Source organism: Falco peregrinus, chromosome 11, assembly GCF_023634155.1.
Source record: "Falco peregrinus isolate bFalPer1 chromosome 11, bFalPer1.pri, whole genome shotgun sequence".
Taxonomy (NCBI): domain Eukaryota; kingdom Metazoa; phylum Chordata; class Aves; order Falconiformes; family Falconidae; genus Falco; species Falco peregrinus.
The window spans coordinates 33,463,097-33,489,287 of NC_073731.1; the positions used below are offsets into that span (position 1 = coordinate 33,463,097).

At 52.3% G+C, this 26,191-nt stretch overlaps 3 protein-coding genes across 6 annotated transcripts in view; 2 read left to right on the plus strand and 1 right to left on the minus strand.

Moving 5' to 3' along the window:
- PPP2R5D (protein phosphatase 2 regulatory subunit B'delta) overlaps window positions 1-3,137 on the plus strand; it is a 30,936-nt gene extending 27,799 nt beyond the window's left edge. For both annotated transcript variants that reach the window (XM_055816696.1, XM_055816697.1), the window contains exon 16: window positions 142-3,137. In XM_055816696.1, the coding sequence (XP_055672671.1) occupies window positions 142-279 (138 nt within the window). In that variant the 3' untranslated portion in view covers window positions 280-3,137. The remainder of the gene's footprint in view (window positions 1-141) is intronic.
- On the minus strand, window positions 3,016-4,436 carry MEA1 (male-enhanced antigen 1). The gene is made up of 3 exons (XM_055816701.1): window positions 3,969-4,436; window positions 3,752-3,866; window positions 3,016-3,683 (listed from the first exon to the last, which is right to left on the minus strand). The coding sequence occupies exons 1-3, from the start codon at window positions 4,305-4,307 to the stop codon at window positions 3,520-3,522; spliced, it is 618 nt and encodes a 205-aa protein (XP_055672676.1). The 5' UTR covers window positions 4,308-4,436; the 3' UTR covers window positions 3,016-3,519.
- Window positions 4,413-26,093, plus strand: KLHDC3 (kelch domain containing 3). 3 transcript variants are annotated; one of them, XM_055816700.1, is made up of 13 exons: window positions 4,440-4,553; window positions 8,827-8,955; window positions 9,069-9,167; window positions 11,196-11,429; window positions 13,756-13,932; window positions 16,208-16,323; window positions 17,695-17,766; window positions 17,987-18,200; window positions 18,490-18,576; window positions 19,714-19,822; window positions 24,690-24,763; window positions 25,153-25,231; window positions 25,451-26,093. In XM_055816700.1, the coding sequence occupies exons 4-13, from the start codon at window positions 11,276-11,278 to the stop codon at window positions 25,515-25,517; spliced, it is 1,149 nt and encodes a 382-aa protein (XP_055672675.1). In that variant the 5' UTR covers window positions 4,440-4,553; window positions 8,827-8,955; window positions 9,069-9,167; window positions 11,196-11,275; the 3' UTR covers window positions 25,518-26,093. The 3 variants fall into 3 exon arrangements, with proteins under 3 accessions (XP_055672674.1, XP_055672675.1, XP_027649880.1); XM_055816699.1 differs by lacking the exons at window positions 8,827-8,955; window positions 9,069-9,167 and having other exon boundaries at window positions 4,413-4,553; XM_027794079.2 differs by lacking the exons at window positions 4,440-4,553; window positions 8,827-8,955; window positions 9,069-9,167 and adding an exon at window positions 5,063-5,386.
- The last annotated feature ends 98 nt before the right edge of the window (window positions 26,094-26,191 follow it).

Here is a 26,191-nt window from a genome sequence, read left to right on the forward strand (position 1 = left end):
TGTGTTTTGTGCTCAGCCTTGTTCTGTAGCATTATGTGTTGTCACCCAGCATCTGCTGGAGCACCTGGAGTCAGGGAATGGGGAAGCTGGAGGGGTGAAGGGGTTTACTGCTGAACCCTGACTCCTTTGGTTTGTCTGTAGATGCTGAAAGACATTAAGAAGGAGAAAGCTTTGCTGCGCCGGAAATCTGAGCTTCCTCAGGATGTCTACACTATAAAAGCCCTGGAGGCCCACAAGAGAGCAGAAGAGTTTCTCACCTCAAGCCAGGAGGCTCTCTGACGGGCTCAGGAGCTGGCCCAGGAAGCTCTTGCCCCATCCCTTTCCCCCAGGGGTCACAGAAATGCACTCAGTTCTCATGTATAAATAAGGAATGAACATGGTGAGCTGTGCCTGTCCTCCACTCCATCTGCATCCCTCCAGGGTAGATCTGGTTTTATGTTATGACTTGTATCTCACCACTGCCATATTCTCCTGCTCTTCCTCCTTCCTCCTGCTTTTCCACCTTGGGTGTGCGTGCGTGAAGGGAGCCTGCCTGATCTGGGATTGTCTCAGCCCACGCAGAAGTCACTTCATTTCCAGCTGCTGCCCAGTTCTTACTCTGCCTGGGAGCCAGAGCCTTGCTGCCCTGCAACACAGGCTCTGCCTTGGCCAGGGACTACTGAGTGTGGCTCTGCATGCTGCTGCCAGCCCCAAGTGCCCCTCTCCACCATGCCTGCCCTGCTGCCTGTGCAGCCCAGCCCTGCAGTGGTCAGGGGTCAGGCTGAGCTCAAGGGCAGGAGCCTGCGGCAGTTTGGGGGGGCTCTGCTGCCTCTCTGCCCTGCCTTGGGGTGCAGCGCTGCAGCTGGAGGGTCTTGCATACAGCGGAGGAGATGTTCACTTCCACCTTTCTTTTGCTTCAAGCCCCTTGTTCTGTTCCCCTGTCAGTGGAGTGGGGGGTTAGTGCTTTGTCACCCCCAATAAAGCTGGGTGCAAGTACTACATACTATTGCAGCCTTCCCTTTAGAGCATCCTTAGAAGCTCTCTGGTGGGAAAGTGAATTCCTTCAGCTGTTTGTGTTGGTCCATGCTGACTCATCTCCATCCCAGTGTCTTGGGTTAATTGTGGGCCCAGAACTAACTTCCTGCTTTGTAGCAGGTGTCAGCTACTGACTTCTGCTTTCTTCCTCTACCTGCTCAATTAAAATACTCCTGTAGCTCGCCCTTTGTCGCTGTATCCCATCCTTAGCTCTGCAGTGGCCAGGGTTTCTAGGAAGCTTGTGCTGCTCAAGTAGTCTCTGCAAACTAGCGGAAGAAGCGATGGATACACATATTACGTAGCCAGGCTGCATTTCTGAGTGTTCAGTTGTCTCCTCTTTACTATCGATGGCTAGGTGCTACTGCTGAATCGCTTTGTGGGTGCTCTGAGCAAAGTTCGCCTTGCCCTGTTACTTTGGCACCTGCTGTGGCCTGAGGCCTTTGTTAGTTATCATATGGTGCATCAGGGACTTCTTGTGCTAATTAGCATTTAGAGCACACTTGCTGATAGCCCAGGGGGTTGCACAGCACTTGGGTGCTACTGTGATCCAGCTTTCTCCTCTACCTTTTGTGGTGCAGATTCAGTGCCAGGCCAAGGTACCACCTCGGGAAGGTTGGCTTGTAATAGAAAAGGGACTCTTCCTTGCTTCTTACCTGCTGCACTTGCTTTCTTGACATACAAGCTTAAGTGGGTTTGCAATAGTGCAGGGAGCTTATGGGGTCGGTGCTAGTCTGACACTGCTTTGCAGCATTGTGGGATGTTGCAGAAGGTCCTGGCATATCTGCTTGTCCTCACCCATAAACCATTCCCAGGTCAGAGGTTTGTCCTCTCCAATCTTACTGCTGGTGTGCAGCACATCTTTCCTCCAACCCACACCAGGCTGTTTTTCCCCCGTGTATCCTGTACCCCTGCCCTGTTTAGCTCTCTTTCTGTTCGGCCCTCGTTAGGCATGCCACCATCTCTTAGGAGCAGCTGGCAAGCATGAGTATGTGTGAGATCACAGCAGTCATGCAGGACCCTACCTCCCCTCTGCTTCATGCAATGGGCCAGTTCGTCAGGAGACTTTTGACACACCTCAGGGAGGTTATTGCTTATTTTGAACATTAGCCCAAGCTCATGGTCAGCTGCCAATCAATTACCTCATGCCTGGCACAGAATGTAGACATGCGCTGGGTAATGCTGGATGGTGCACAAAAGCGGCAGGCACCTCGGGGCGCAGCGGAGACAAGGACTGCCGAGTACCACCTACAACAGGGCTCGGGCTGGGGGGGATGTTTCTTCCCATTGCAGTATAAGCTTTCCAACTTGTCCGCTTAGCATTGCGTTGTAAGCCGCCACCTCATTTTTAGAGTGCTACAGCATGCATATGCCCTCAATTGAGCCTGCTTGCTGCTAGGCAGTGGCTGCCTTGCATTGCTGCGGGCTGCTCCGCCTGCAGAAGGAACAGAGACTCTGGTGCACACAGGCTGCCATTGCCGCACAGGTGGTCTGTCTGTGCTGGCAGTCCCTGAGCGTGGCTGGAGGAATGCTGCCAGGGTTGTGCCATGTGCAGGGGCAGGACCATAACGCATCACGACTACGTGCTGTACAGCTTCAATGTTCTCATGGCTTTGTGTGTCTTGTTCTGGGTCAGGGAACTTATGCTTAGTACCTTCACGTTGCCGTTACTTTGCTGCCTCTTCATTCCAGTGTCCTGGACATCTAAGAAGGGGACCATGTGAGGAAGGGGGGGGGGGGGGGGGGGGCGCACGCATTCACCCTCTCTGCCACACGTACCACTCGTATGCAGACCTGTGTCTGCCACGCTACAGCTGCCCCTTGCTCAACACTTGGTTTCTTGCATTAGTGCTGCTCATTTCTACCTATGCCTTTCCCCACATCAGCCAAATGGACAGAACTGGAGCTGCCTCTTCCACTTCAACTGGCTCCCTCCTTCCAAGGGAACAAGAAAAACTAACTACTGCATTCACCCCCTGGACACAAGTATTAAGCTGCTTACAGTTCATATGTACATATGGTGTACTTTATTTTCAGTAGAGCATTACATAGTATGAAAGTGTTGGATTTTGTACAGATGTCCCTGTATGTACAGAACTAAATAAAACCGACCTCTTGGAAAGACACATTGGACTCCGCCTCTGATATCCCAACACATGGCCCCTGGCCTGGGAGGATGGAGGGGTCCCAGCGTGGAGAGGGACTTCCCCAGCACTGACAGCACAGGACACATCCAGCGTTTGTCCCAAGGGAACCTGGGTGAAGCCACCCTCCGTCCACATGCACACCAGTACAGGAACCGGTTGGGTTCCTCGAAGGCAGAGGAAGCCAACGCAAGGATGTCACAGCGACTTACGTGCCAGCTAGGACCAGGAAAGGAGCGGGGAGGGAAGTTGAACCACGGCAGTGGGAGAAAACGGGAAGCCGATGCTGGCAAGTCCCGTCACTGCCCGGCTGCGGGCGCAGCGGAGGGGCTCGGGGCAGCGGCCCTGAACGTCAGCTGGGCCCTCACTGCCACTGGGGCCGGGGGCCGCCGAGGCTCTGCCGCGCCTGCAGCGTGTGCTGCACCACGGCCTTCCACTGCTCCTCCGAGATCTGGCTGGCCCAGGCGGGGATGCCACGGGTGGGGAGCTGCACGCCGGCCATCGTCCGCTTCACCAGCTCCACGTGCTCTGGGGACGGGCAAGGCGTGAGGCCGCGGCCGGGGGCGGCCGGGGGGCCCGCCCCGACCCGCTCTTACCTGCGTCCATGGGGATGGAGCTGCGGTTGCTGGGAGCCGCGCCGCCTTCCGCCGCAGCCGCCGCCTCCTCCTCCTCGCTGTCTACCGGCGGGTCGGGCAGATGCAGCCGCAGCATCTACGGGGAACGGCGGGCAGCGGGGGCCGGGCCCGGCACCCCCTGCCGCCCGCAGGGCCCCGCCCCCGACCCTCCCCGCCCCAGTGCCGGCCCCCCCGGTACCTGCAGCCGCTCCTGCAGCCCGGGGCCCGGCTCAGCGCAGCCCTCCGGCCCGAGGGGGGAGCCCGCCTCAGCGGGGCCCTGCTCCGGCTCCTGGCTCAGCGGCTGGTATAAGTACCCGCCGCCTTCCGCCGCTTCCTCCTCCTCCTCCTCTTCTTCCTCCTCTTCCTCCTCCTCTTCCTCATCGCCGCTCCATCCCGCCGCGCCGTCGGGGGCCTCCGGCGGCCCCGGCTCCTCGGGACACACCCGCTCCGGCCCCATGCTCCGCACCACCGCCATCCACCGGGCGCGGCGCCGGGGAGCCCCGTCACCGCCCGGAAGCGCCGCCGCGCCGCGGGGCATTGTGGGTGTTGTAGTTCCGGGTCGCGGGGGGCCCTGCGCCGCCCCCGGCCTCCCCCGCCGCCGCCATATCGCGTTCGGCCGGCGGCAGCGCGGGAAGCTGGGCAGGCACCTCCTCCGAGGTGTCCTGGGCACGGCTGGGCCGTGCCGTGCCGCTCCGCCCTGGCGGGGCGGTGCTGTAATACAAGTCCCAGGAGCGGCGGGCGTGGCCGCTGGAGCGGGGCTGTCGGGCCGCCTTCCTGTCGTCAGGTACGGCCCCGGGGCTGAGGAGGGGGGCACCCCGGGGCTGAGGAGGGGCCGGCGCGGCTAGAGCCACCCGTAACCCGTCCGTGAGGGCCGGCGCGGGGGCCCAGGCTGCCGCCTCTGCGGCGGCCGTTGGAGGCGTGGGGCGGCCCTGAGGGGCCGGGGGCGCGCAGCCCACCCGCCTCGTCCCGGGGGCTGCCCCGTGCCTCGCCCCGCCGCAGACGCCGTCTGGGGCGGCTTCAGCGCCTTGACACCTCCCGCGGCTCGGCCACGCTGCCAGCCCGCGGCGGGGGCTGCCCGCGGGTACCGGCGGCTGCGGGGCCGGCCCAGGGCCAGCGGCGGGTGCTGAGGAGGGCGGTGGCGCGGCTTGTGCGGAGCGAACAGCTGCCGGGGCTGCCCCGCTGCCGGGGGCCGAGGAGCGTGCCCAGGCTTAGGCGCCGCACATGGAGAGGGGGAGTCTGGGGGGCCAGGTGGGGAGAGGGGGGCCCGCGGCTCGGTATGTGCGGGATGAAGCCGGGCTTTGGGCAAAAGTCAGCCAGCAGCGGGCAAGATATTGGGGCAGAAACCAGGAAGCAGCGCAGCTGTCCGCAGGGACGACACGGGGACGCGGTCGGTGCCTCCCGTGTCCAACGCGAGCTTCCGGAGCCGTCTGGGTTAAGCAGCTCAGGGGCTGTTCTAGCACCATCTCGTTTACAGCCGCTGGAATTGCCTTGCGAGTGTCCGAGCTGCTGAATGTGCAAGCTTGCAATTTCACACTGCCTTAGTCTAAATAGTCAAGGCATCAGATAAATGTCAAGCGTGAGTGAAGAAAGCGGCTTGTTCTCATGCTGTCTCTAACAGTAAGTTGGATGTGCTTGAAATAGAACTGCCTGTATTGGACTGCTGTGAGCTGGCTGGTCTATTTTAAGTGTTACTAAACCTTGTGGCTGGCATCTTTTGGGAGACGGGACTGAGGCAGCCACACGGTAGGATTCGCTCCCTGGAGCAGCTTTGCAGGAGCAGTAGCTGGCTCTGCTTGGGGTGCTGCTGTAAGCCTGGGGGTAACGGAGCGAGCCCTTGAAAATCCAGGCCGCTTTCTGCTGGGTTTTTCCCCCTTGCTGTGGGAATTGACTGCAGCAAAGCTAATGCGAGCAGCTTTCAGAAATGGCTCTAGGTTTCTTGCTGTGTGTGTAGAGAAATCAGGCAGCCCGGTGAACTCTCTTTGCGCAAAGAAATGGATCCAAGGATATATATTTTTGTTCTAAGATTATAATCTGCTGTACTTGGAGATGGTCAGTAGCTATCTATCTGAAATGAAATGTTTTCATAGGTAATTGTAGGGACTGAAAATAGAAAGTCTAAAGCAAATAAAACAAAAAGCTGAAAAATCTGACCAAAAGCCATGGTTACTTCCCCCCCCCCCCCCCCCCCCCCCCCCCCGCCTTGTCTTTTCCCCTTACATCTATGGCCCTTTGCTCAAGTCACCGCAACAGTTTTGGAAGGTATGCTAGTGAGAAACTATTGAATGATTTTTTTTCTGATCTCAGAAGGTTGTATGTTGTGCTGGTAGACTCTTGTTAGGTGTAAGCTGGGGCTGTTAGGTTGAAGGCTGTTTCAGGCATTCTGTGCATCTTCAGACATCAGCACAGCCAGCTATTTGGGAGTGCTGTCTATAGGTGCTGTCTTTGAAGAGCACAGAACTGACTTAAAACCTGGTTGTTCCCTTGCTTAGCAGTGAAATGGTCCGGGTGGATTGCTGCACTCCCTTTTCTGGATGTCAGCGCTGACGGAGAACAAGGGAGGTGTTGAAGGACGTTCATAGCTATTTCTCTGCTTGTGAGTTTCCGCTTGTGGTCAGGTGTCATGCCTGGCTGCAGTGACAGAGCCAGTCTGCGGTCACCCTATGGATGTTGTTGCACCACTTGCTCTGGAAGCACGTACCTGGGTTTGTGGTGCTGTGCACAGTCGGTGGAGGGCTTCAGGAATTTCTGTGGGACCACAGTAGGTTGAGTACTTCTTAATTTTAGCCTCCCAGTGCTTAGTGGCACAGGAACAACTCATTGCTATGCTCATTTAGGTTCCGGCATCAGCAGCATCAGGTACTTCAACAGTAAGTAAAGTGTAACCTGATTTTTAGAAACATTCTTATTCCTAGCAATTAATGACAAGACCTACTAGGGTTTCAACCCAAATTTCTCCGCGTTCTTTGCGCTTGACTGTAACTCTGGATAGACTGTGCCAGACCAGAGAAATGGGGAGTTGTGAAGATGACATGATTGCTGCTTCTACAAGTGCATAATGATATTGGAAGATCTGTTAGTTTTTGGAGAGGTGAAGGTGGGGAGCTGACACATGCACCAGTGAGAGCAAGTGCTTGAACAGAAGCACACGTGCCCTTCTGCAAAGGAGACCCCATGTGCATGCGTGCACGCACATGGTCAGGATGCTCAGCGCATTGCTTCTCCCAGCTGAGATTGGGGGAAGAGAGGCAGCCAGAGCTTCCTGATCTAAGGTGAGCAAGTGTATGCTGAACTAATAGAGCATGTGGGAGTGCAGTTTCTTTGGTTTTGTTTCATTTGGAAAACCTCTTCTTTTGCTGCATAAGGAAATTGTACTTGTTTTGATGGAGCTTTTTGGTCTCCCTATAAGTATATGGTCGCAGTTCTTGGGGGCATGATTCCAGCTGGACATGCTGAATCAGTCAAAGGAGATTCCTCAGACCTTCAACCAGCTTCTGCTGTGGGTGTGGATGAACTGCAGAGGCTGCTCTAAAAGAGGTGCAGCTCTGGGGAGGAGAGGGGTGGCTCAGCAGGATGCAGAAAAGGGACACATGCCTAGCTCAGGGTCTGCACAAAGCCCTGTAGAAGGCAGCCCTCCTCTTAACGCTGCTAGCTTTTGGCAGTAGCAATAGCTTCTGTGATATAAATGGTTCAGGCTTAATTTTTCTGTGGAGTGAAAGCCCTTCCTTTGATCTGTGATGAATGTTAGTGTTGGTAACTGTCCCTTTGGTTTGCGATGCAAAGTGAAAAGGCACCTGTTCTGCCTGAGCTGGCACGTGTACTGCCTCCTGCAGCCAGTGTCCTCCTGGTTCTCTGGTAAAATTTGCCTCAGTCTTGTCAATATTTCTGTTTTATAGCTTAAATGCCTGTTGCTGGTGTCCTAAATGAGAAATCACAGAATGTATTTTGCATAACTTAATATTGTACAGTTGGGGAAAATTGTCAGTAAACTGTTTCATATTGATTTTTGCTGTTCCTCTCTCCCCCTAGCTGTGCCCTGTGTGGTCTTTGAAGAAAAAGGCACCCTGCCTAATGTCAGGTGTATTAATGCCTCCTATTAAGAAGTCCTCATAGGAATGTGGTTGGAAAGTGATGTATTTATGTCCTTGTATCATATAAACTATCATTAGACATCAAAATCTGAAATGGAACTTGGCAATGTGCATAGTTGTTGGACAGAATTTTTTTTCTCAAAAGATGTGTTTAACTCCTATTTGCAGATAGAGCAGGGAGGGGAACTGCAGGAGGAGAATTGGCGCTGGGACAGACGACTAGTGTAATGAAACCATTCCAAAAAAGGCAGGAGAGGAGAGAGGCTGGAGCTGGATGCAGAAAGCATGGGGAGGAGTGGGGGATCCTCGGGGGACAGGGCTGTGCAGAGAGGAGAGGGGGGTGGACCTGTGTGGCCGAACTGGGGAGAGCAAATGTTTGGCAAAGGCGGGAAGATGTGACAGTTTCAGAGTAGGGTTGTGGCCAGTGGCAGAAGAGTAGATGTAGTCTGGCTGGATGTTTGTATTTCAGTGTGGAGAAGAGCACTCAGGTTTGGAAAACCCTTGCAGCTTGTTAAATCCCGTGTTTTCCTTTAGCTTTTAATACGTGATCCTGTAAGGATCACTTCACACTTCTTACTGTTTTCTTTTCATAAAGCCAGTGTTTCTGCACGCCCTGAGTCTGACAAGTGGCAGCAACAGGCTGCGCTTGCTAAGCTTTGTGTTTGCTCTGAAGCATTATCCTTGTCCTGAGCCAAGGGGAAGCGCAGCCAACTTCAACCCTGCTGCTGCCGCCCCAGGCCTCAGTACAGCCCCCTGCCTCCTAGGGAGGCTGATCTCTGGAAAAACCTTTCCCAGTCCTGGTAGAAAATAAAATTGCGACATAGTTGCTAGAACATCAACATAGTTTCCTACATTTTAACCAGCCAGGCCTTGAGCTGCAGCCGCTCACTTGACCAGATTAACTTCTTAGGATGTGCAGCCTTCATTTCCTGTGTTCCTCTGACTAATCTTAATTACGAAACTGTTCAGACAGGGTAGCCAGCTCCTGCTGGAGTGAAAGGACCAGTGTCCTGCTCTGGCAGAGTGTGCTGCTTGGCACATGGCTCCAGTGAGCTCCAAAGGGTGAAGAAGAGTTTTCCAGCCTGTCTGGCAGAAAAGGTAAGCGTCTTGGTATGATTGCCTGCCTGCCGTGCTAGGCTGCGGTGCTCCTCTGCCCCAGGAGGAACCAAGTGGAGAACTTGGAAGTAAGATTCATCCTCTTAATCTTCCAGGTTCGGGCGCAGTCTGAAGTGTGTTGAAAATATTGGCACTGGTGATGAAGTCCAGTTAAGTTCCTGGAGGAGTCTCTTACAGAATCACTTAACCAAGAGGTGGATTTGAGGAAAATATTGGTTAGATTTTTCAGTCATAACTCATGACTGAGGCAGGAAACAGATTTAGATATGTGAAACCTTCAAAACAGCCCGAAATAGCCACTTTGGTGATCTCCATGGAAACTCAGCTGTTCTGTAGCTTTGTGGAGGCCTTATACAAGAGCTGCTGCCTGGCTTAAAAAAAAATAATAGTAATTTAAAAACCCAAACCCAAACCTGCTAGATCTGAATTTGGGATGGTCCCAGGCATACAGTGAAGTGTGGCCTGTAGCGGAAGGGGGGCTGTTCCTGGGTCCTTCTGGTGCAGCTCTGCTGGAGAAGAGCTTGATGTGGCTTTCTGGGTTGCTGACTGCAATGTAGGTTACGGTGACTGCTGCAGGAAGAAATGGCTTTGTGGGAGGGACTCCTTGGTCTGCATTCATCTCTTACATGTAAGACTGCAGGATGCTCTGTTTGAACTTTGCACATGCCCTGTGGTTGTAACTTTTGGGCACAGAGCATGCTCTGGATACCAGTCTCTATTTTGGGAACACCTTGAAAAAGAAATTGCTCAAATATTACTGAGGTTTAGGAGCTCTGGAACGAGGCAGCTGGTTTCTGGATTCTTTAGAGCTGTCAACAGTATGCATAGCTGGAGCTGTAAGCCTGAGCTCTGCTCCATGCCAGGAACTCCCTGTTGGGAGCATCTCTGACGTTTTTCCCTGGGTGGGGATAAAATGGGAGTGTGCAGGTGGGCCAGATATGGTGGCCCTGTAGTGATCAGACTGCAGATGGGCTGTACGGGTGCCCAGTTGTGAGCGGTGGTTCTGCTTGGCTGAAGGGCCAGGGGAGGCAAATTGGAGCAGAGTAGCATGGCACTGTCCCTTCTTGCTGCTGTCCAGGTACTTCAGAAACTTTAAAAAGGAGGAAAGTTCTTCTTGTGAAAACTCACTACTTTAAAAAAAAAGACAGAGAAAATGTGTAGGAATTTTAGTCCTCCTTCTAAGGCATCCACAAATTTTTTTTGCATTCTGCAAGTGCTAAAACTGGGTATGGGGTGGGAGCATGCTGACTGCATCTTCCAAGAAGCTAGAACCAAGTGATAAAAAAAGATAATTTTCTTTAGGCTGACTGAAACACTGATGTCTCTTCTAACAGCTGTTTTTCAGCTAGGGGAAAACTGTTAAAGAATTGAACAGACCTGTTTTTTTGGAAGCACCTGGGCAGGACTGTGCTCCAGATCCTTAGACCCAAAGGAGAACTCTGCAACAAATCAGCTGCAGTGACTTCTCTAAGAGCTGATCTAAGCCATCTGCTTGAAGCATGAAGCATTATCAGTTTCTTGACTGAGATATGATGTTGCAGAATTTTTATAGTTATGCCTGGATTTGCTGCGGGAGATAAAGGCCTTACTCTGATTGCTAGCAAAGACCTTTCTCCCCAGACTAGGGCGTTCCTTTTCTCTGATGTTTAATTAAGTTGGACCCTAGTGCTCAAATCTGTGAGTCCACATGCTAGTGTTGTAGTCCACCTCCGTATCAGGGAGTCAGTTGCTTTATGTGGGGACGGTTCTTTGGGGATTTTGTTAGGTGGTGAATTTTTAAAATATTTTCCTCTGCTGTTTCTCACAACTGATCAAAGAGCATGCTTTCTTCCCTCTGGCTCTGTTATTTTCACCTTCACAATTGGCTCTCGCTGTGTGTTTTCATTCATGCGGACAAATTGTTCTGGCATGTACATGATATGTACATGACCAGGGCATGGCTGGGTGCACTTGGCTGCCTTTGCCAAAGGTCCTTGGCTTGGGCTGCCTGTACACCCTGATTTTTTTTTGTATGCAAGGGCATCTCTACTTGCTCTTCAGAGCCTTGCTCAAGTTACAGTACCTGCCTTGTGTCCCCTTCCCAAGGGGAGATTAAAACTGTCTCCAGTTGGGAGCAGATGGGTGAGGGTACACCAATGTGACCTTCGTAGCTGGTGTTCAAGGAAGATAGGGAAGACCTGCAAGACTGATTTTATTATTTTAGCATTCTGTCTCTGTTACAGCCAGGTGACATCGTGGTGGCCCAGGAAGCATGCAGCTGTGGTGCTGGGGGCCCTGAAGACTGTTTGGCTTGCAGAGAGGAATGCTACGGTGGGCAGTGCACTTGGAAGGTGGGCCGCGGAGGGTGAACCACGCGGCCGTGGCCGTCGGGCACAAGGTCTATTCCTTTGGCGGATACTGTTCTGGAGAAGACTATGAGACTCTGCGGCAGATTGACGTCCATGTTTTTAATGCAGGTAGATTTGTCCTTGTGCATGAAGGAGTTGCTTGCCTGGCTCGGTTATTACTTTTCTTGCCCACTGCTGCTTAACATGTTCCACTCTGTAACATGCTGTCTGTTATCAGCATATATGGTAGCTTTTCCCCTTGTGCAGTCCTGTATTTTCAAGCCTCAGGGGCAGGGGAGGGGCTGTGGTTCAGCAGAATTTTAGAATAAGGACTCACTAGAAGTAACCATATAGCCAGTGGTTTCTTTTGTCTTTGTTCTCTGTGAACAGTAACTCAACTAGGTGCAAAGAAGTGTTTAGCTGGTTCAGGTCCCCCATCCAGTTGGCAGCATGACCATGCTCAGCTGCCCCTCTTGTGGAATGGGAAGGGTGGGAGCCAGTGTGCTTGTTTAAGGCTCCAGGTTTAGACTGCTGAGCTGTGTCCCTGGGGGGGCAGCTGACAACCACTGCCAGCATGATGGAGTCAACAGGGGCATATGGCTAGGATAGGGGCCTTCCCATTTTGGCAGCAGCTATCGTGCAGGCTCACAATGTGGCTTAGAACAGCATCCAGAGCTGGAGCTGTTTGCATAGGGTAGCCAGTATCCATCATGAGGCAGAGTTGGAGCAGTGACTGCGCTGTGAAAGGCTGTATTTTTTGATGCAGTGCTCTCTTTGAACTGAAGAGGTTACTGAACTGGTCCATGAAGTATTTCTCTGTAATTAAGCAAGTATTTGAAAAACTGCACAGATGCTTGGATGGGATGAACAGAGACAAGAGCAGAGAACCAATGACCACTTTCGCAGACAGGACAGCATGCTGAATGCTCTCCTAAAATGCATGTGGCGTGTAGGTAAAACTAGTTTGTCTGCAAGACACAGTGAATTCACTTCTCTAAATTTGACTCTGGAGAAGACTGACTTGTGCAGTAGTGGATATAGCCATTGGCTACACAGGGCTGCCAAGAAGACCCGCTCACAGTGCAGGGGGGAGTGTAGCTCAGGATCTTGTGAACAAAGACATCTCTATCCAAAGAGATTGGGCTCTTACATTCAAGACAGTTGAATGTCATGGCTTGTAAAATGCGCTGGTAGAATATTGCTCTTATGCTGGAAGCATACTTACCATGCCCAAAGGAATGCTCTTGCATTGTCTTTCCTTTTTACCACTCCCAAATATTAAAGTGTCACGGTGCTGCAGCTGCCACGTGGGAGGTGACGCTGGCTTCTCAAGCCCTTGCTCAGTTAGCATTGCTGGGTTCCAGTGCTAAAGCCAAGATGCTGGATTTTGAATGATCTCTTTCAGTCTTCTAAAGAGGAAGACTGTGGTTGAAGTAGGAAACATCCCATCCAGCTTGACTTTAGCATTGGCCATGCTTCCTCAGTGCCCTTCCTGCCTCTGGGGTAGGTGCTCACCTTTTAAGATGCCTGACCCTTTCCCTATGTTAGTATTTCAGGAGAACTGCAGACTGTTTTCTTCTATATTTTTGTGTTACCTCCACACTGAAACCAAAACTGAAGGCTGTATGTGTGGTAGAGGGAGGGTGGGTGTCAGGGTGCTGTTATGTAGTGGCCACATAACACTTGCTGTGACTTTTGCACTGTCATTAAACCCTGTAATACCTGTTGACTCTCTGGCTACTGTTGAACCGTGACACACAGGCTGCCAGGAAGGAGAACCTGTAATCACGGGGAGCTCCTACTAGTAACACAAAGCTTGCAGGGAGAACTCGGGTATGGGGGGCGGGCGGGGGAGGTGTGCTAAAGGAGACAGACAGCTGTCTCATCTAAAGCTTAAAAAACAAACCAAACCCTATTCCTACAAAGCGGCTGCACTGCTTTACTTAAACTGCACTACTGCCAGTCCAAATGATGCCTTCAGGTGTGCTCCCTTGCACGTTGCTGCAGTGAACTTCTGTGCTGCCTATTCTTCCAGCTTTGAGTCTCTTCAAAAATGTTACTAGCCTGAAGTAGTGTCTGCATTCATTACCACCTCTGCACTTTCTCCTTTCCCTTTTTTGTGTGTGTGTGTGTGTGCACTGTACCTTCACTCACAGTCTACGATGAGCCAGAGTGGAAACCTCTTCAGTGTAATTGATGCAGAATAGAACCTGTTTCTGTCCAGAGTCCTCTGGTCCTCTAGTGCTTCCTCTAGTTTTGCCTGTGACAGGGGCTTGGGGAAAACTGTGCTTCCATATTCCTTAACTACCTGCTACTCAGGGTCAGACACAGCTTTGTCTTGCTTACTAGACTGCTTCTGCACCCTGTCATAGCAGGGAAAAGCACCGTGCAGAATGGGTTGTGACCTGTCAGCATGTGTAGTGGGTTTAGCACTTGACTTGATTTGTGCTTTCAGTGTCTCTGCGCTGGATCAAACTGCCTCCAGTGTGGACAAACAGCCGAGACCATGTGAGAGAAGTGCCCTACATGAGGTATGGGCACTCAGCAGTGCTCATAGACGACACTGTCTACATATGGGGCGGTCGCAACGACACTGAGGGAGCCTGCAATGTGCTCTATGCCTTTGATGTCAGTAAGTTCCAGCCTCTCGCTCTTCCTTGTCACAATTGCCCTTGATGAGACCTTCTCTCTGCCCCATTGCACTGCTCCCCAACTTGTTTTCCTGTTCCTCTGTCTCTCTACAAGATGACAGTCTGGAGGAAATGGTGCAAATGGGGAATCGGTGTTGCTGGCTGCTTCAGCATGTTCAGAAAGGCAGCAGCGTGGCCAGTGTGTCTGAACACTTGACTCTCTGTAAAAACCTTTGAACAGAGATTACTGAGCTTGACTCATAGTCAAACTGGGTTTAATTTTTCTGTCAGCTTTGTGTGCTCTCTCTGCTAGCAACTATGACTGAAGCATTCACTCTGTGTATGTTTTATTCCTTAACTGTGGCTGAACGGTTGCAGAGAGAAGGGGCTAGAACTCTCGAGGACTGTGGCTCCTTTCCAGGGTGGTCCGTCCTTCTGAAAGCATGAGGGACAGTGAGGAATAAAACACAGATGTTAGGGACAGGATGGCAAAATAAGGGGAGGCATGAGCCAAGTTAGACAAACCTGAAAGATAAACTCCTTGAGCCTTTTGGTTGGCTTCTCCGTAGTGCTGCTGGAACACCTGGGGAGAATGGGCACCATCAGGAACTGGATGGACATGGGTGTTAGGAAAGGAAGGGAATACATCTGGATTCTGAAGGCATGTCCATCTAAATACTGACCAGTAACTGACTTGCTGAACTTGGAAGGAAACTGCTTGCTCTGGTGCTTCGTTGTGGGTTCCCTTCCTCGCCAGGAAAGTCTCACAGCTTGGAGCTGCTCTCTGGGCACAGGGTTTCCCCCTTCTCCTGACAGATGCAGCTGGGAAGCTACCAGTAAACCTCTGCCTACGCAGAGGCCTTGTAATGGCAGCTGTCCGCTCTCCCTGCCAACTCCAGTGCTTTAGCATTAAGTGAAAATTAATGGAAAGGCCAGACTTCAGTCCTGGTCTGAACCCTCTGCAGCTGTCTGTACGTGCTGTGCCTGTCCCCTGCCAATCCTGGAAAGTGAGGCTGGCAGCCACAGTCCCATCTGGTGTAAGTTCCACTGTGGGAGTCATATCGGGCTGGATGAAGTCCTGGCTGAGTGCAGTTTTCTCCCCTGGTGTGCAGAGCTTATCACAAGTTGAGGTCTTTTCCACCTCTAATTTGATGTGTGGCGCTTGGGTGAGCTCTTGCTGCTACCATGTGACTGGGCTTGGAAGCAGCCCCATGAAGGAAAGGAACTTGATAGCCACTGCAGCTTTCTCACTAGAGGCTGCGCAGGGATTCTGTTGACCTTGCAAGACCCTTTGTGTGATCCCAGCTGGAGCCTAGGTGGGTATCTGTGCCTGCAGGCCAAGTTCAGAGCAGTTATCCTTGTGAAGAATGTTGCTTTGGCTCCGATGTTACCACAGCCTGAAATAAGCACTGCTTTTGGCAGCTCGCAGCAGTTAGGGAGGGTGGGAGGAATGTCTCCTGCTGCCCTGAGGCTTATCTGTGCCTCTCCAGGCTCTTGGGACAGGTGCCTGTTAGTGCTTGGCAGTGAGCTGCTGACTTGGCTCCATGTTGCCCTGGCATGGAGAGGAGTTCTGGCTGGATTTAAAGTCCTCCCCTAAATCAAGCCAAGCCCTGGAGTGTGCAGGCTAAGGGGCTGAATCTGGCTCGTGTGGGCTTACAGGGAGCAGTGTGAAGGGGGCCATGAAGGAAGAAGAGTGAGGAAAGCTCCCCTTGAAGAGGGGATGAGAATGTAACAAGAGGAGCAGATAAGACAGGGAGAGCTGCACTGCAGAGATGGGGATGTGCATAGTGGCTCTGTTGACACAGTGAGCTTATGGTTAAGTGAATTCTGCTGGGATTTGAGAGTTGTCTTTCCTCAGTCAGTTAGTCAGCATCTCCACGGTGTGAGGTCAGTTGAGCCACTTGGCATCACTGCTCCATTGTAATTGAAACTGTAAATGCAGAGTTGATAAGTGACTCACAAGTAGGCTTTGCAAGAGATTAAATAAAAATAACATTGCTCAAGCAGTGGTGTGCTACTCACACTTAAAATGTGAGCTGTTTGTCAGGTTGGGCAGAGTCTGTGGCCATGGCTAGGAGCTGAGACCTCTGTCATTGCCCCTCTGGAGGCTCAGGCAGATGGCCTCGCCTGAAGAAGCTTGCAGCCTCTCTGGAGAAGCAGGTGCTGTGTGTAAAAGAGAGAAGGATTTCTGTCTTAGAAATGAAGAACAGTAGTAAAGAGCTATTCCATCCCCACATCTGCTGTATTTTCTTAGTGTTGCCTTCTGTTTTGTTTCAGACACACACAAGTGGTTCACGCCGAAAGTGTCTGGAATGGTCCCAGGAGCAAGAGATGGGCACTCAGCCTGTGTCCTGGCAAAGAGCATGTTTATCTTTGGAGGCTATGAACAGCTGGTGAGTAGTCTGTAACTGTTCTTTGGAGATCCCTTGGGAAAGAGGGTGTTCCTACCCAGGACACTGGTATAGGCAGGATACAGGGTCATATTGGTATCCATAGTTGCTTTCATTTTATAACTCTGCAAAGTTATGGCATTAATTACCCAGGTTATGCTAATTGTTTTGTGGAGATGATGGTTGGGAAAGTACGCCTAAACAGAAGGTGGATTACTATTTTTTTTCTTTCCCAAAACATATAAATTTGTGGAGGTAAAAATAGAAATATTTTTATATATACTTTTTTTCCTGGGTCATTTCTCTGCCAAATTTAGAGAGATAAATAAATATTTTTTTAAATAAATGTATATTGATCTACATTTATTTTCATTTGTCTGAGAAATGAGCCAGAAAAATCACCTTCCAACATCTGCAGTGTGGCTGTGTGTTTTTTTCATAATCTGATGCATGTTCCCTGTATTCTGTGCCTGCTCTCACATCTTGCTGATCCCCTCCAGCAACTACTTGCTTGCCCTCCTATTAAGAATGTCTTCAGCCAAAGGTCATCCTGCACTAGCTGTCAGTGTGCCTACTGCTCCTTTGAGCAAATCCTTATGCTCTGATCTTAAGAAGTGGGTAAATACCATTTCAGCCAGTCACCAGACTCCAGAAAAACTGTGCAAAGTCACATCTGTTTATTTGGAATGAAGCTAAGGCTCTGTTACGGAAGTCTCTGGTTATTCCCTCTCTTCTGAGGACAAGAGTATGCCAAATCCATGATCGTGATTATGGCTGCAGGGCAGTTCAAATGTGGCTTGTTTTTAACTAAGACCAAACAAGCCTGTAGCTGTCTTGCTGCCGTCTCCCCAGCCTGGAGGAGCAGGAATCTGTGCTGTTCCTGTGAATGCAGGCTTTTCCAGGCAGCTAGCTGCAGATGAGTTTTGTGGGATCCTCAGAACCCAGAGTGTATTTGCTGCTGGAAGCTTAGCTTCCTGGAAGTAATTTTAGCTTCTGCCTCTCATCAGGTGGCCTTAGCAAGGACAGTCTGTCTCGTTAGTGCCCCTTTCTTCTGTCACTGCATGGAGTAGAAGCAGGTTTCTGCTGTGAATGTACATACTGTGTGCAGGACAGCCTTGAGGGGAGGAGCTGAGCACCAACCAAATGGGAAAGCTGCAGGCAGAGACAAGACACCTTTGAGGAGAAATGGATTTTGCCTCCCTCTTGTAAAGTGATAAGTGCGCTGCCTACCCTGACGTTTTGGAGCAAGCACCGTGTCTCTTGGGAATTGCTGACTCAAAGGAGAGTAGGTCTGTAGGACAGCGTCCTTTCTGGGGTTGGATGTGACCAGGCTTCTCAGTCCCTTTGTGACCAGACTGCCCTGCTGTCTTCCAGGCTGACTGCTTTTCAAACGATATCCATAAATTGGACACCACAAACATGATGTGGACCTTAATCTCTGCCAAGGTCAGTGTTTGCTTTTCCCTCTGGTTTGTGGAGAAAGTCTCGTATCTGCTATTCTCTGCTGCCTACACTTGTCTCACAGCTCCTGTCTGGTGTGGCTGAGATCTGCAGGAGGGGAAGCTCTCCAGGAGAAAACAGCCACCCCAGCTTCCCCATCAAGATGTGTCGTCTCCCTGGGTAACCTGCATTCTTTCTCCTGTTTGGTTTTACTCTGTCCCTGCAGGGTACACCAGCTCGCTGGAGAGACTTCCACTCCGCTACCATCATTGGAACAAAGATGTACGTATTTGGTGGCAGAGCTGATCGTTTTGGGCCATTTCACTCCAACAATGAGATCTACTGTAACCGCATTAAAGTGTTTGATACAGAAACAAACTCCTGGCTGGACTCCCCTCCAACTCCAGTGCTCCCTGAAGGCCGGCGGAGCCATTCGGCATGTAAGTGTGGGTCTGCTGAGAGAGGAGGACAGTGGAAGGAAAACCCTGGCTGCCTCAGAAGGGGTGTCTGCTCTGCTTGGTGGACATGTGTGTTAGCAAGGGGTATTGCAGAGCCTGGCTTCTGTGGAAAGCCACTGCCCGCTGCAAAGCCTTGCATGTAACCCTGCACATGAAGGTGATATAAGCAAAGGTGGATAACCAGCACAGCTTTGCTTTGTGTTTGATGTTGGGACAGGGACCTGGGCTCTGCCTCGGGTGGCACACTGATGTCTATGCTTACTCCCCACAGTCAGCTACAATGGGGAGCTGTATGTATTTGGTGGCTACAATGCACGCCTGAACAGACACTTCCACGACCTCTGGAAATTCAATCCAGGTATTTATGCTTTTAACTTTTTGCAGTGCTAGTGCTCAAGGCTCTCAAGTGTGTGAGTGCTCAGGTGAGCATGTTCTCCAAGGACTAGGAGCCTGCTTGGGGGTAAATGGCTCTTCTGATAGCATTGACAGGAACTTGCTGCTGTGCTTGGGGATCGCTGTTCCTCCTCAGACTGTTTCCAAATCTCAGTTAGAAGGTGGAAAAGCAAGTACTGCTGAAAGACACAGCTAATCAAATGGGCAGTTGGCAAAACTTTGTCTTGTTCTTAAATATGCAAAAGTGTTGGCAGCAAAGAAGATGTGGGAAAGCAACGGGATTAGGGGAGCCAGAGAGTGTAGCTGGGGAAACCATTCAACTTGAGCTGTAGGATCACCATACCACACTCTCTTGGCACCAGATCAAACTGTGCAGCAGAAGAGATGGTTGTTCAGCAGGTACCCTGAATATCAGTCAACTGTGAGCTGGTTTGGTGTCCTCGGGCACTTTTTGCTGTCCATTAGACTGATTTTGTTTGCTAATTGCTTTGCATAGTAAAGTTACCTGAGAGCAGCTGACTTGCTCCCCCAGCTGATCTGTGAGCTAGTGTGAGAGGTCCCGAAGCTTTCAGTGCTGTGCATTAGCGATTAATCACCCCCCAGCACCTCAGCCACAGAGAGCAGCAAGGACAAAGGCTGCTGCGGTCTTCTCCACCTGGTTCCATTCCGCACGCTCCCACAACCAGGCTGTCCCAGCAGTCTCCACTCTGCAAAGGTGCTCTGCATTCACAGTGGCTGCCAGCAGATGGAGGTGGCTCCCAGCTCTCCTTCCACGTCTGGACCGCGGCAGGGTGCTGGGGGGAGGAGGCTGCATGCTGCTGGAGCTCGGCCCTTTGCAGCTCCCTATCATGTCCAGCTTGCTGCCAGGGCATTCCAAGGTGCTGACGCTCAAGCTTTGCAAGCGAAAGGCCTCGATATGCAACTCCCGTCTCAGCAGGCAGAGCTCCAGGGCTGTGCCTAGTATCTAAGTGACACTTCAGTAACAACCTCATAGAAGGGTCGACAGGGAGGGTGGGTTCTGGCTTTAAATCCATAACCTGCTTATATCTGGGTCTTGTCCAGGCTCCTGTGACAAGCTGGTGCACTCTTTCCCACCCTTTAGTTTCTCTTTCTTGGAGGAAGATCGAGCCCAAGGGGAAAGGCCCATGTCCTCGACGCCGGCAGTGCTGCTGCAGAGTGGGGGACAAAATCATTCTCTTTGGAGGCACCAGGTGAGTTGCATGGTGTGGCTCTGTGAGAGGGTTTGCCATTCCCTTCAGCACAGTGTCCCTCCACTCTCTGCCCCTTGCTGTAGTCAGATGCACTTCAGAGGTTCATGGCAACTGTCTGCCTACCTTACAAGTTTAAGAAATCATGTGGATCAGGGCTCCTCTAGGAAGAGGCCAAGGGAGGGTTTGAAGATATCATGTAAGCTCATAAAGTGCCTGTTGACAAGCCCTCTTGTGCAAGAGGAGGCAGAAATGTAACAGGAGGGGTTGGGCAGTAGTCGAGCTTTCTGTGAAAGAGGTAGTGGGAAGTGGGGAGGAGATCCTGCCTTCAGAAGGACAAGTATCCCAGTCTGCTGTGCTATAGCAGACCTTGGGCTGAGTTATCCTCCCCTGCATGCTGCCCTGCTTCTCCCACCGGAGTTTTTCTTTTGTGGGGAAGTGTGGTGTCTGTCAAGCTGCAGTGGGATGTCAGCTCAGCTGGGAACTGTTTGAGGAGCCCATACACACAACAAGGCAATGTTCTCTTCTGTGCCAGTGTTCCTTAGCAAAGTTTCCATTCACAAAAGGGACCTGGTGTTAAGGATTTAGCTGTCAAACACTGGAGGTGATACTGTCAGGGTGTAAGGTGGCTGGATGTGGCCAAGAGCCTTAACAGCTGCTGAAAGAAAGGAAGTGGCCCATCACCAGGGCATGCTCTGTGCTGTCTGGAATGACAAATCGCAGCTCTGGAGCACAGGCCTATTTGCCATCTACCTTGCAGAGACACCTGAAGTACTTTCAGCCCTCCACATGGTTTGGAAAGCTTTGGGGTTTTCTCTGGGACCCTGGGAGTGGCTTTTTGGGAATACTTCTGAAGACAGATTGGGGCAGAGGACAAGGCAGGGCAGGTTCTGCTGATGGACTCACTGTACCAGTGTGTGATGAAATGAAGGGCCTTCAAGCCCCAGGATTGGGGGTGTGTGTGTGCTTAGCTGTAGGAGCCTGTGTGAGGGAGTGCTTAGTGCAGGGGAGGTAGGCAGAGGTGCTGAGTTTCTCCAGTCTTCTCAACGGTACTGGCTGCTGTTCTGGATGGTAGAAGACTCTGAAGGGCATGATGGCACTTCCGGATTCTCTCAGATGCTGCGGTGTGGATTTGTGTTAGAGCAGCAGCTGAACTCTGATGTTAAACCTAGGTGCTCCTAGGAAATGCCAGCAGACCACAACAAATACTGACACCAGCTTTTTGGAGTTTGATCTTCCTCTGCCGGGCAATGCCTTATCTTCTGCACAGAACAACTTCAGTATTCAGCTTGTTCCTTAATCCAGGCTCAACCCCAGTGTAGGCCAGTTCATGGGCACCAGTGTGGGATAGGAAGAGCTGCTGGCAGCCAGGAATGCAGCCTGCTTGGACTGCCAGGAGGGTCTTGCAGGCTGGGGAAGGGGGAGATGGGGGTGAGGACTGGGTTTGCTTCCTGTAACAGTTATCAGGTGTATTCTGGAGCTGCCTGGCGAGATAAGAAATTTTCCAGGAAGTCGTTGTAATGGAGAACTCCCTGTGGTCTGCCTCCTGACCTGTGCTCCCCTGCCCAGGAAGGGGGAGGAGGTGCTCACAAGGCGGGGATCTGGCAGGGCTGCTTGGAGGATGAGCTGGCCGGCTCAGCTTTCCAGGCAGCATCAACTGGGGACAGGCAGGCAAAACTCCTTTGTGTCCTGCCTTCCCTGACAGGATTCATATACATTGTAGACTGTTTACTGCTGCAGGGTGCCTGCTCCTATGGCATCCAAATTCTTGTTTATTTTGTAGTCCTGCCCAGAGCCTGGTCTTTTTGCCTCAGCTGTGGTCTCTCACTGTGACCAGGAGCAATCCTGTCACTTGTGTCCCATTTAAGTGACCAGGAAGTCCTGCAGCCCTAAGCTCACTGTTCCTGTTAGCTGTGTCACAGCTGGGGCCCTGGTCTGGTCTCCCCAGCATGCAGAGACCACCCACAAGGGAGAACGAGGGGGAGAGGGAATGCTATAAAACAGAGTTTAGCTGAACAGATGCTAATACAGGTTTGGCTCGAGGCTGTGTCTTCCCTGACAACACACAGGAACGCCTGGCTCTGGTGAGGGAGTGGGGCGCTCTCTGGGCCCTTGGTGCAGGGCCCAAGGCCCTTTGCCAATGTGCCCATTTGCTGCGTGGCTGGAACAAGCAGTTTTGCTGGTCTCTCACTGGCAAAGGGGTGCCCTACAGCCCACTGTCTGGGAGCTGCAGCTCTCCTGGTCTTGAACTCCAGGCTTTCCCTAAGTGCTTGCAGTTTGGCGATTAAAACCACAGACGCTGTGCCTGCTGGCTTTCCTTTGAAAGATAAGGGATGGTCTGGGGTTTCCTGTGACATGGATGTAAGATTAGATTGTGGCATGGTAAATGCACAGGGTGGAATTAAAGGGGCTCTTGCCTGTATCCAGGCAGATGGGACCCATCAGCAATAGCATTTCTCTGTCAGCAGTGAGCTGTGCCCTGCGGTTTGTGCTGGGGTTATGGGAACCGGGGGGTGGGGGGCAGGTACTGTCTCATGTTGCGTGAGATGTGAAGCTTAGCGGGTCATAGGTGGGGAAGCAAGTGACACTGGGGTGAGAAGTCACTGCATAAGGTCTCAGCTAAGCAGTGAGGACATGCTAAATTGCCTTGTCACAAACCGAAGTGGGACTTAAAACACCTTTTCTTTCTTTCGAATTCTTCAAATGACCGTTAGCCATGGGAGTGCTTTCCCCCTGTCCAGGCACTAGCATCCCAGCACAGGCTGGTCTGTCTGTGCTGGGGGATGCAGTGACCACTCCCTCAGGTGCTTTGCCTGTTCCATCAAGACTGCAGAGGAAGGAAACCATAGGTGAGGCTGCCTGTTCCCTAGACACATCTGAAGTCGTAGCTCTTAACTAGCATTTCAGGACCGACATCAGATGGGAGTATCGGCAAAATGAGATTAGTTTAAAACAACTGCTGCACTGATCTGTGCCTGACACATGCTCAGTTACAGTCTTCTGAGATGCCAGCCCCAGATGGCAACAGAACCTAAAACTAGTCCAGCTTCTGGCCTAGGCAGATGCAAGCTAGTAAAATAGGGTGTTTTCCTGGCTGCATGTTGCTAACCTGTGGGCTTTTGCTGGAAAGATTGTGCTAATGCAGGAGGTACATATGGCTATTGTGGACAAAGAGGAAAAGAGCTGCCATTAAGCCAGGTGAAGACCTCAGCATCTCCTCCAGGTGCTTATTCTCTGCTGCTGCTTTTGCTGCTCTGTATAAAAAGCTGAACTTCTGCAAAGCACTTTCCATATTTCCTCAAAGAAAGCAGCTTGGCTTATCATAGTCTGGTCCACCGCAGTGCTGGGGTGGTGTGATGTGGTGTGTGCTGCCTCTGTCCCTGGCATCATCAGTGTTCCAAGAGCTTGCAGACGGAAGTATCTAGCTCACGTGTTTCCATGACATGACTCATGAGTAACATATGGCTTGTGGCAGTCTACAGATATTTCATGCAGCCCTGGGAAGCTAGAGCTGGGGTGGGCAGGGAGAGCGCAGAAGTGTTGCCTGTTAGCATATGGCTTCTTTTGTTGCTTCTCCAGGTTGCAGAAAACTTGGCCACTAGCTACTTGCTGAGTCTGCCACCATCTCTGGAGGTGGGTCATGGTTCCCATGATCTGTGGCCCTGCAGCACAACTAGAAAGCCTTGCAAAAAGTCCTCTTGGGTCTCCAGCTTATCTCACCTGCCTCACTGGGGACACCAGCACAGCTTTTTGGACTTTGTACTGTGCCATTGTGTGATGTCTGATTCTTCCTAGATCACTTGCCTGTCCCATGTCATATTCTTCCAAATCCTCTTACTTCCCATTGCATGCCTCCCCTTGGCCATGAGGTGAGGCTGGCCTGAGGTCTATAAAAAGACATGGTGTGGGCTGTGGCCTGCTGCCCCAGGCGGTGTTTTGGGCCAGGTAGGGATGGGCTGAGCCCTGCCTGCCCAGGCAGTTTGATCTGTGTGTGTTTCCTAACGTGTTACTAGGGCAGCCTTCCATGATGCGGCATTGCTGTGAAGCTGGTTAGTCCCAACAGTGCGGGTTTCTCTGGGTGATGCCTGCCTGCTGTGGAGCAGCCCATGGGGCCTGTTGTACACACAAGAGCAGGACAGATGCTTGTGCAAACACACCTGCCTGACTTCAGGAGCTGCTGTAACAGCCCTTCTGCAGCCTGCTCAGTCATCCTCTGCCTTGTCCCAGGGCTCAGCTTTGCCTCTCTGAATGTAGCTCTTTGGAGGGTTGGATCCACTGAAATTGCTTCAGGGCTCTGCATGCTCAGCAAGCCTCGGCTGTGGAGGCAGCTATTTGCCAGCACCATCCTCGTGTCCTGAGGGTGGGTGCCACGGCTCTGGGGGAGGTTGCAGGGTTGCCCAGTTGTTGGAGAGCCATTTGGGAGGTACCTGGGGAGGGAGGAGTATGAAACCAGACAGAGGTTGGTCAGTGTACAAGTGGGTAAAAGGGATGTTCCCAGCAGAGTGTACCCTGTGTTTGGCAGTGCAGCAATGTAAGAGAGACAGGTGATGTGGCAGGGAGGCTTGCAGGTGGAGCCACTGTGGTTGGGCATGAGGAGGCAGCAGCCTCCCCCATTCCGTGCCGTGGCTTGTGGAGGAGATGGTGTGTGGTTCTGCCCACTGGCTCTGTGTGGCTCTGCCTGCTCTGCAAGGAGCTGGGACAGTGATGACTTTGGGTTCTTCTGGGGGAAGCAGAGGGATCAGAGGGCCCCTGCATGGGGCAGGCAGGCCAGAAACAATCTTGGACTTGCTCAGCCCTTGGGGAGCCCAAGGGACTGCAACTGGTGCACAGCATTTTGGCACCAACTGACACACTTTGTTGGCTTCTGCAGCCCGTCTCCAGAGGAAGGAATGGGTGATGAATTCGACCTGATGGATCACTCCGATCTCTACATCCTCGACTTCAGTACGTGAGCACTCCCTGCCCAGCTTGTGCCTCTCACCACAAGGTGCCCTGTGAGCAGGCCATGCTATGAAGCACCATATCATGTCCTGCACGGCTCCAGGTGCCAGCCTCTCAGAGCCTGGCAGCTGCCTCTGACTGGTGTATGTGGCTTAAGGCAGACCAGCCAGACATACAGCTGTGCTTGCAGGCCTGAGCTGGGCTTATGGCTCTTCACGCACTCCTTCACACGTACTTCTTGTGGGAGCACAGAAAACTGCTCCAGCCTCGTCCCACAGAGGGATGGTCAGGCTGCTCTGCCCTGTTTCCTGTGGCACTGATTGCATGATGCCTGGACCCCCCTCTCAGTGTCCAGATGAGGACTGCTGTGGCTAATTGCCCTCTTTCCACAGGCCCCAGTCTAAAGACACTGTGTAAGCTAGCGGTGATTCAGTACAGCCTGGACCAGTCCTGCCTTCCCCATGACATCAGGTACTGCGTGCCTTGCTGGGAGGTCACCCCATGGGTGCTCCCTGTCCTTGGGGTGTTCCAGCTCTGGCTGAGGGCTGCCTGGGGCCCCCCTCAGCCCTGTGTGGCTTTGGGGCAGGCTGGGCTGGAGACCACAGCTGCAGCAGATGCGCGGTGGAGCTGCTCCAGCCCTGGGCACTGTGTGTGTGCTTTCTCTCAGTCTATCCCGTTGGTGTGTTACAGATGGGAGCTCTCGGCCATGACAACAAACAGCACCATCAGCCGCCCCATTGTCTCCTCCCAGGGCTGACACCGGTTCATCCCTCTGCCACCCTGCCCTCGCCCCTCCACACACCGACGTCTTGCTCCACTGCCTGCATGAGTTTTTAGCCCTTTCAAGCAAGGAACATGTGAGCTCGGTTTGTCTCGCCCTAGCTAGGCCTCCCTCTGCCCTTGTCATGCTTTGGGCAGCGTGAGCGTGCAGGCAGAGCTGGCCACTGGGCAAGAAATTGGCTTGCCCCAGCAGCACAACTGTGAGCCCTGCTCCTTGCTGATGGCTCCAGCATCTCCTGCTTTCCTTCCCCTTGTCTGTGGAGCTGCAGCTGTGCTGGACTAATCCCTGGACTCTCCAAGGGCCTGAATCAACTCCTACCACCAGCCATGGCCCTGGGGTTGGCCTCAGGCTGTGAACTGTTCCCACGTGGCCTCAAGGGAGCAGGGACCTCGCCTGCACCCACCAGCGCTGAGCAGCTTCCTGGCACCGAATGGCAGGTCCCAGCCCCAAGCTGAGCCAGATGTGGGGGCCTGGGCCCAGCTGGACTCTCTGCCCAGCTCCCGTTGTAAACAGCAACTGGGGGGAGTTTTATAAATGGTGAGGCGGATGTGATTTGTGCTGCTGTGTGTGTCCTAGCAGGTGAACTTGGAGGAGAGAAAGATGGGAGGGGAGAGACTGAACCACAGTGCTCTTCCCCCACAGCAGCAGGC

Bases quoted from the DNA above. Each gene is read 5' to 3' on its own strand.
- MEA1 (XM_055816701.1), bottom strand. From the start codon at position 4,307: ATGCCCCGCGGCGCGGCGGCGCTTCCGGGCGGTGACGGGGCTCCCCGG. The intron at 3,867-3,968 runs GTACCGGGGGGG...CGTTCCCCGTAG, and splicing joins GGCTGCAGGAGCGGCTGCAG to ATGCTGCGGCTGCATCTGCC. The intron at 3,684-3,751 runs GTAAGAGCGGGT...GCCCGTCCCCAG, and splicing joins CTCCATCCCCATGGACGCAG to AGCACGTGGAGCTGGTGAAG.
- KLHDC3 (XM_055816699.1), top strand. From the start codon at position 11,276: ATGCTACGGTGGGCAGTGCACTTGGAAGGTGGGCCGCGGAGGGTGAAC. The intron at 11,430-13,755 runs GTAGATTTGTCC...TTGTGCTTTCAG, and splicing joins CGTCCATGTTTTTAATGCAG to TGTCTCTGCGCTGGATCAAA. The intron at 17,767-17,986 runs GTCAGTGTTTGC...CTGTCCCTGCAG, and splicing joins GGACCTTAATCTCTGCCAAG to GGTACACCAGCTCGCTGGAG.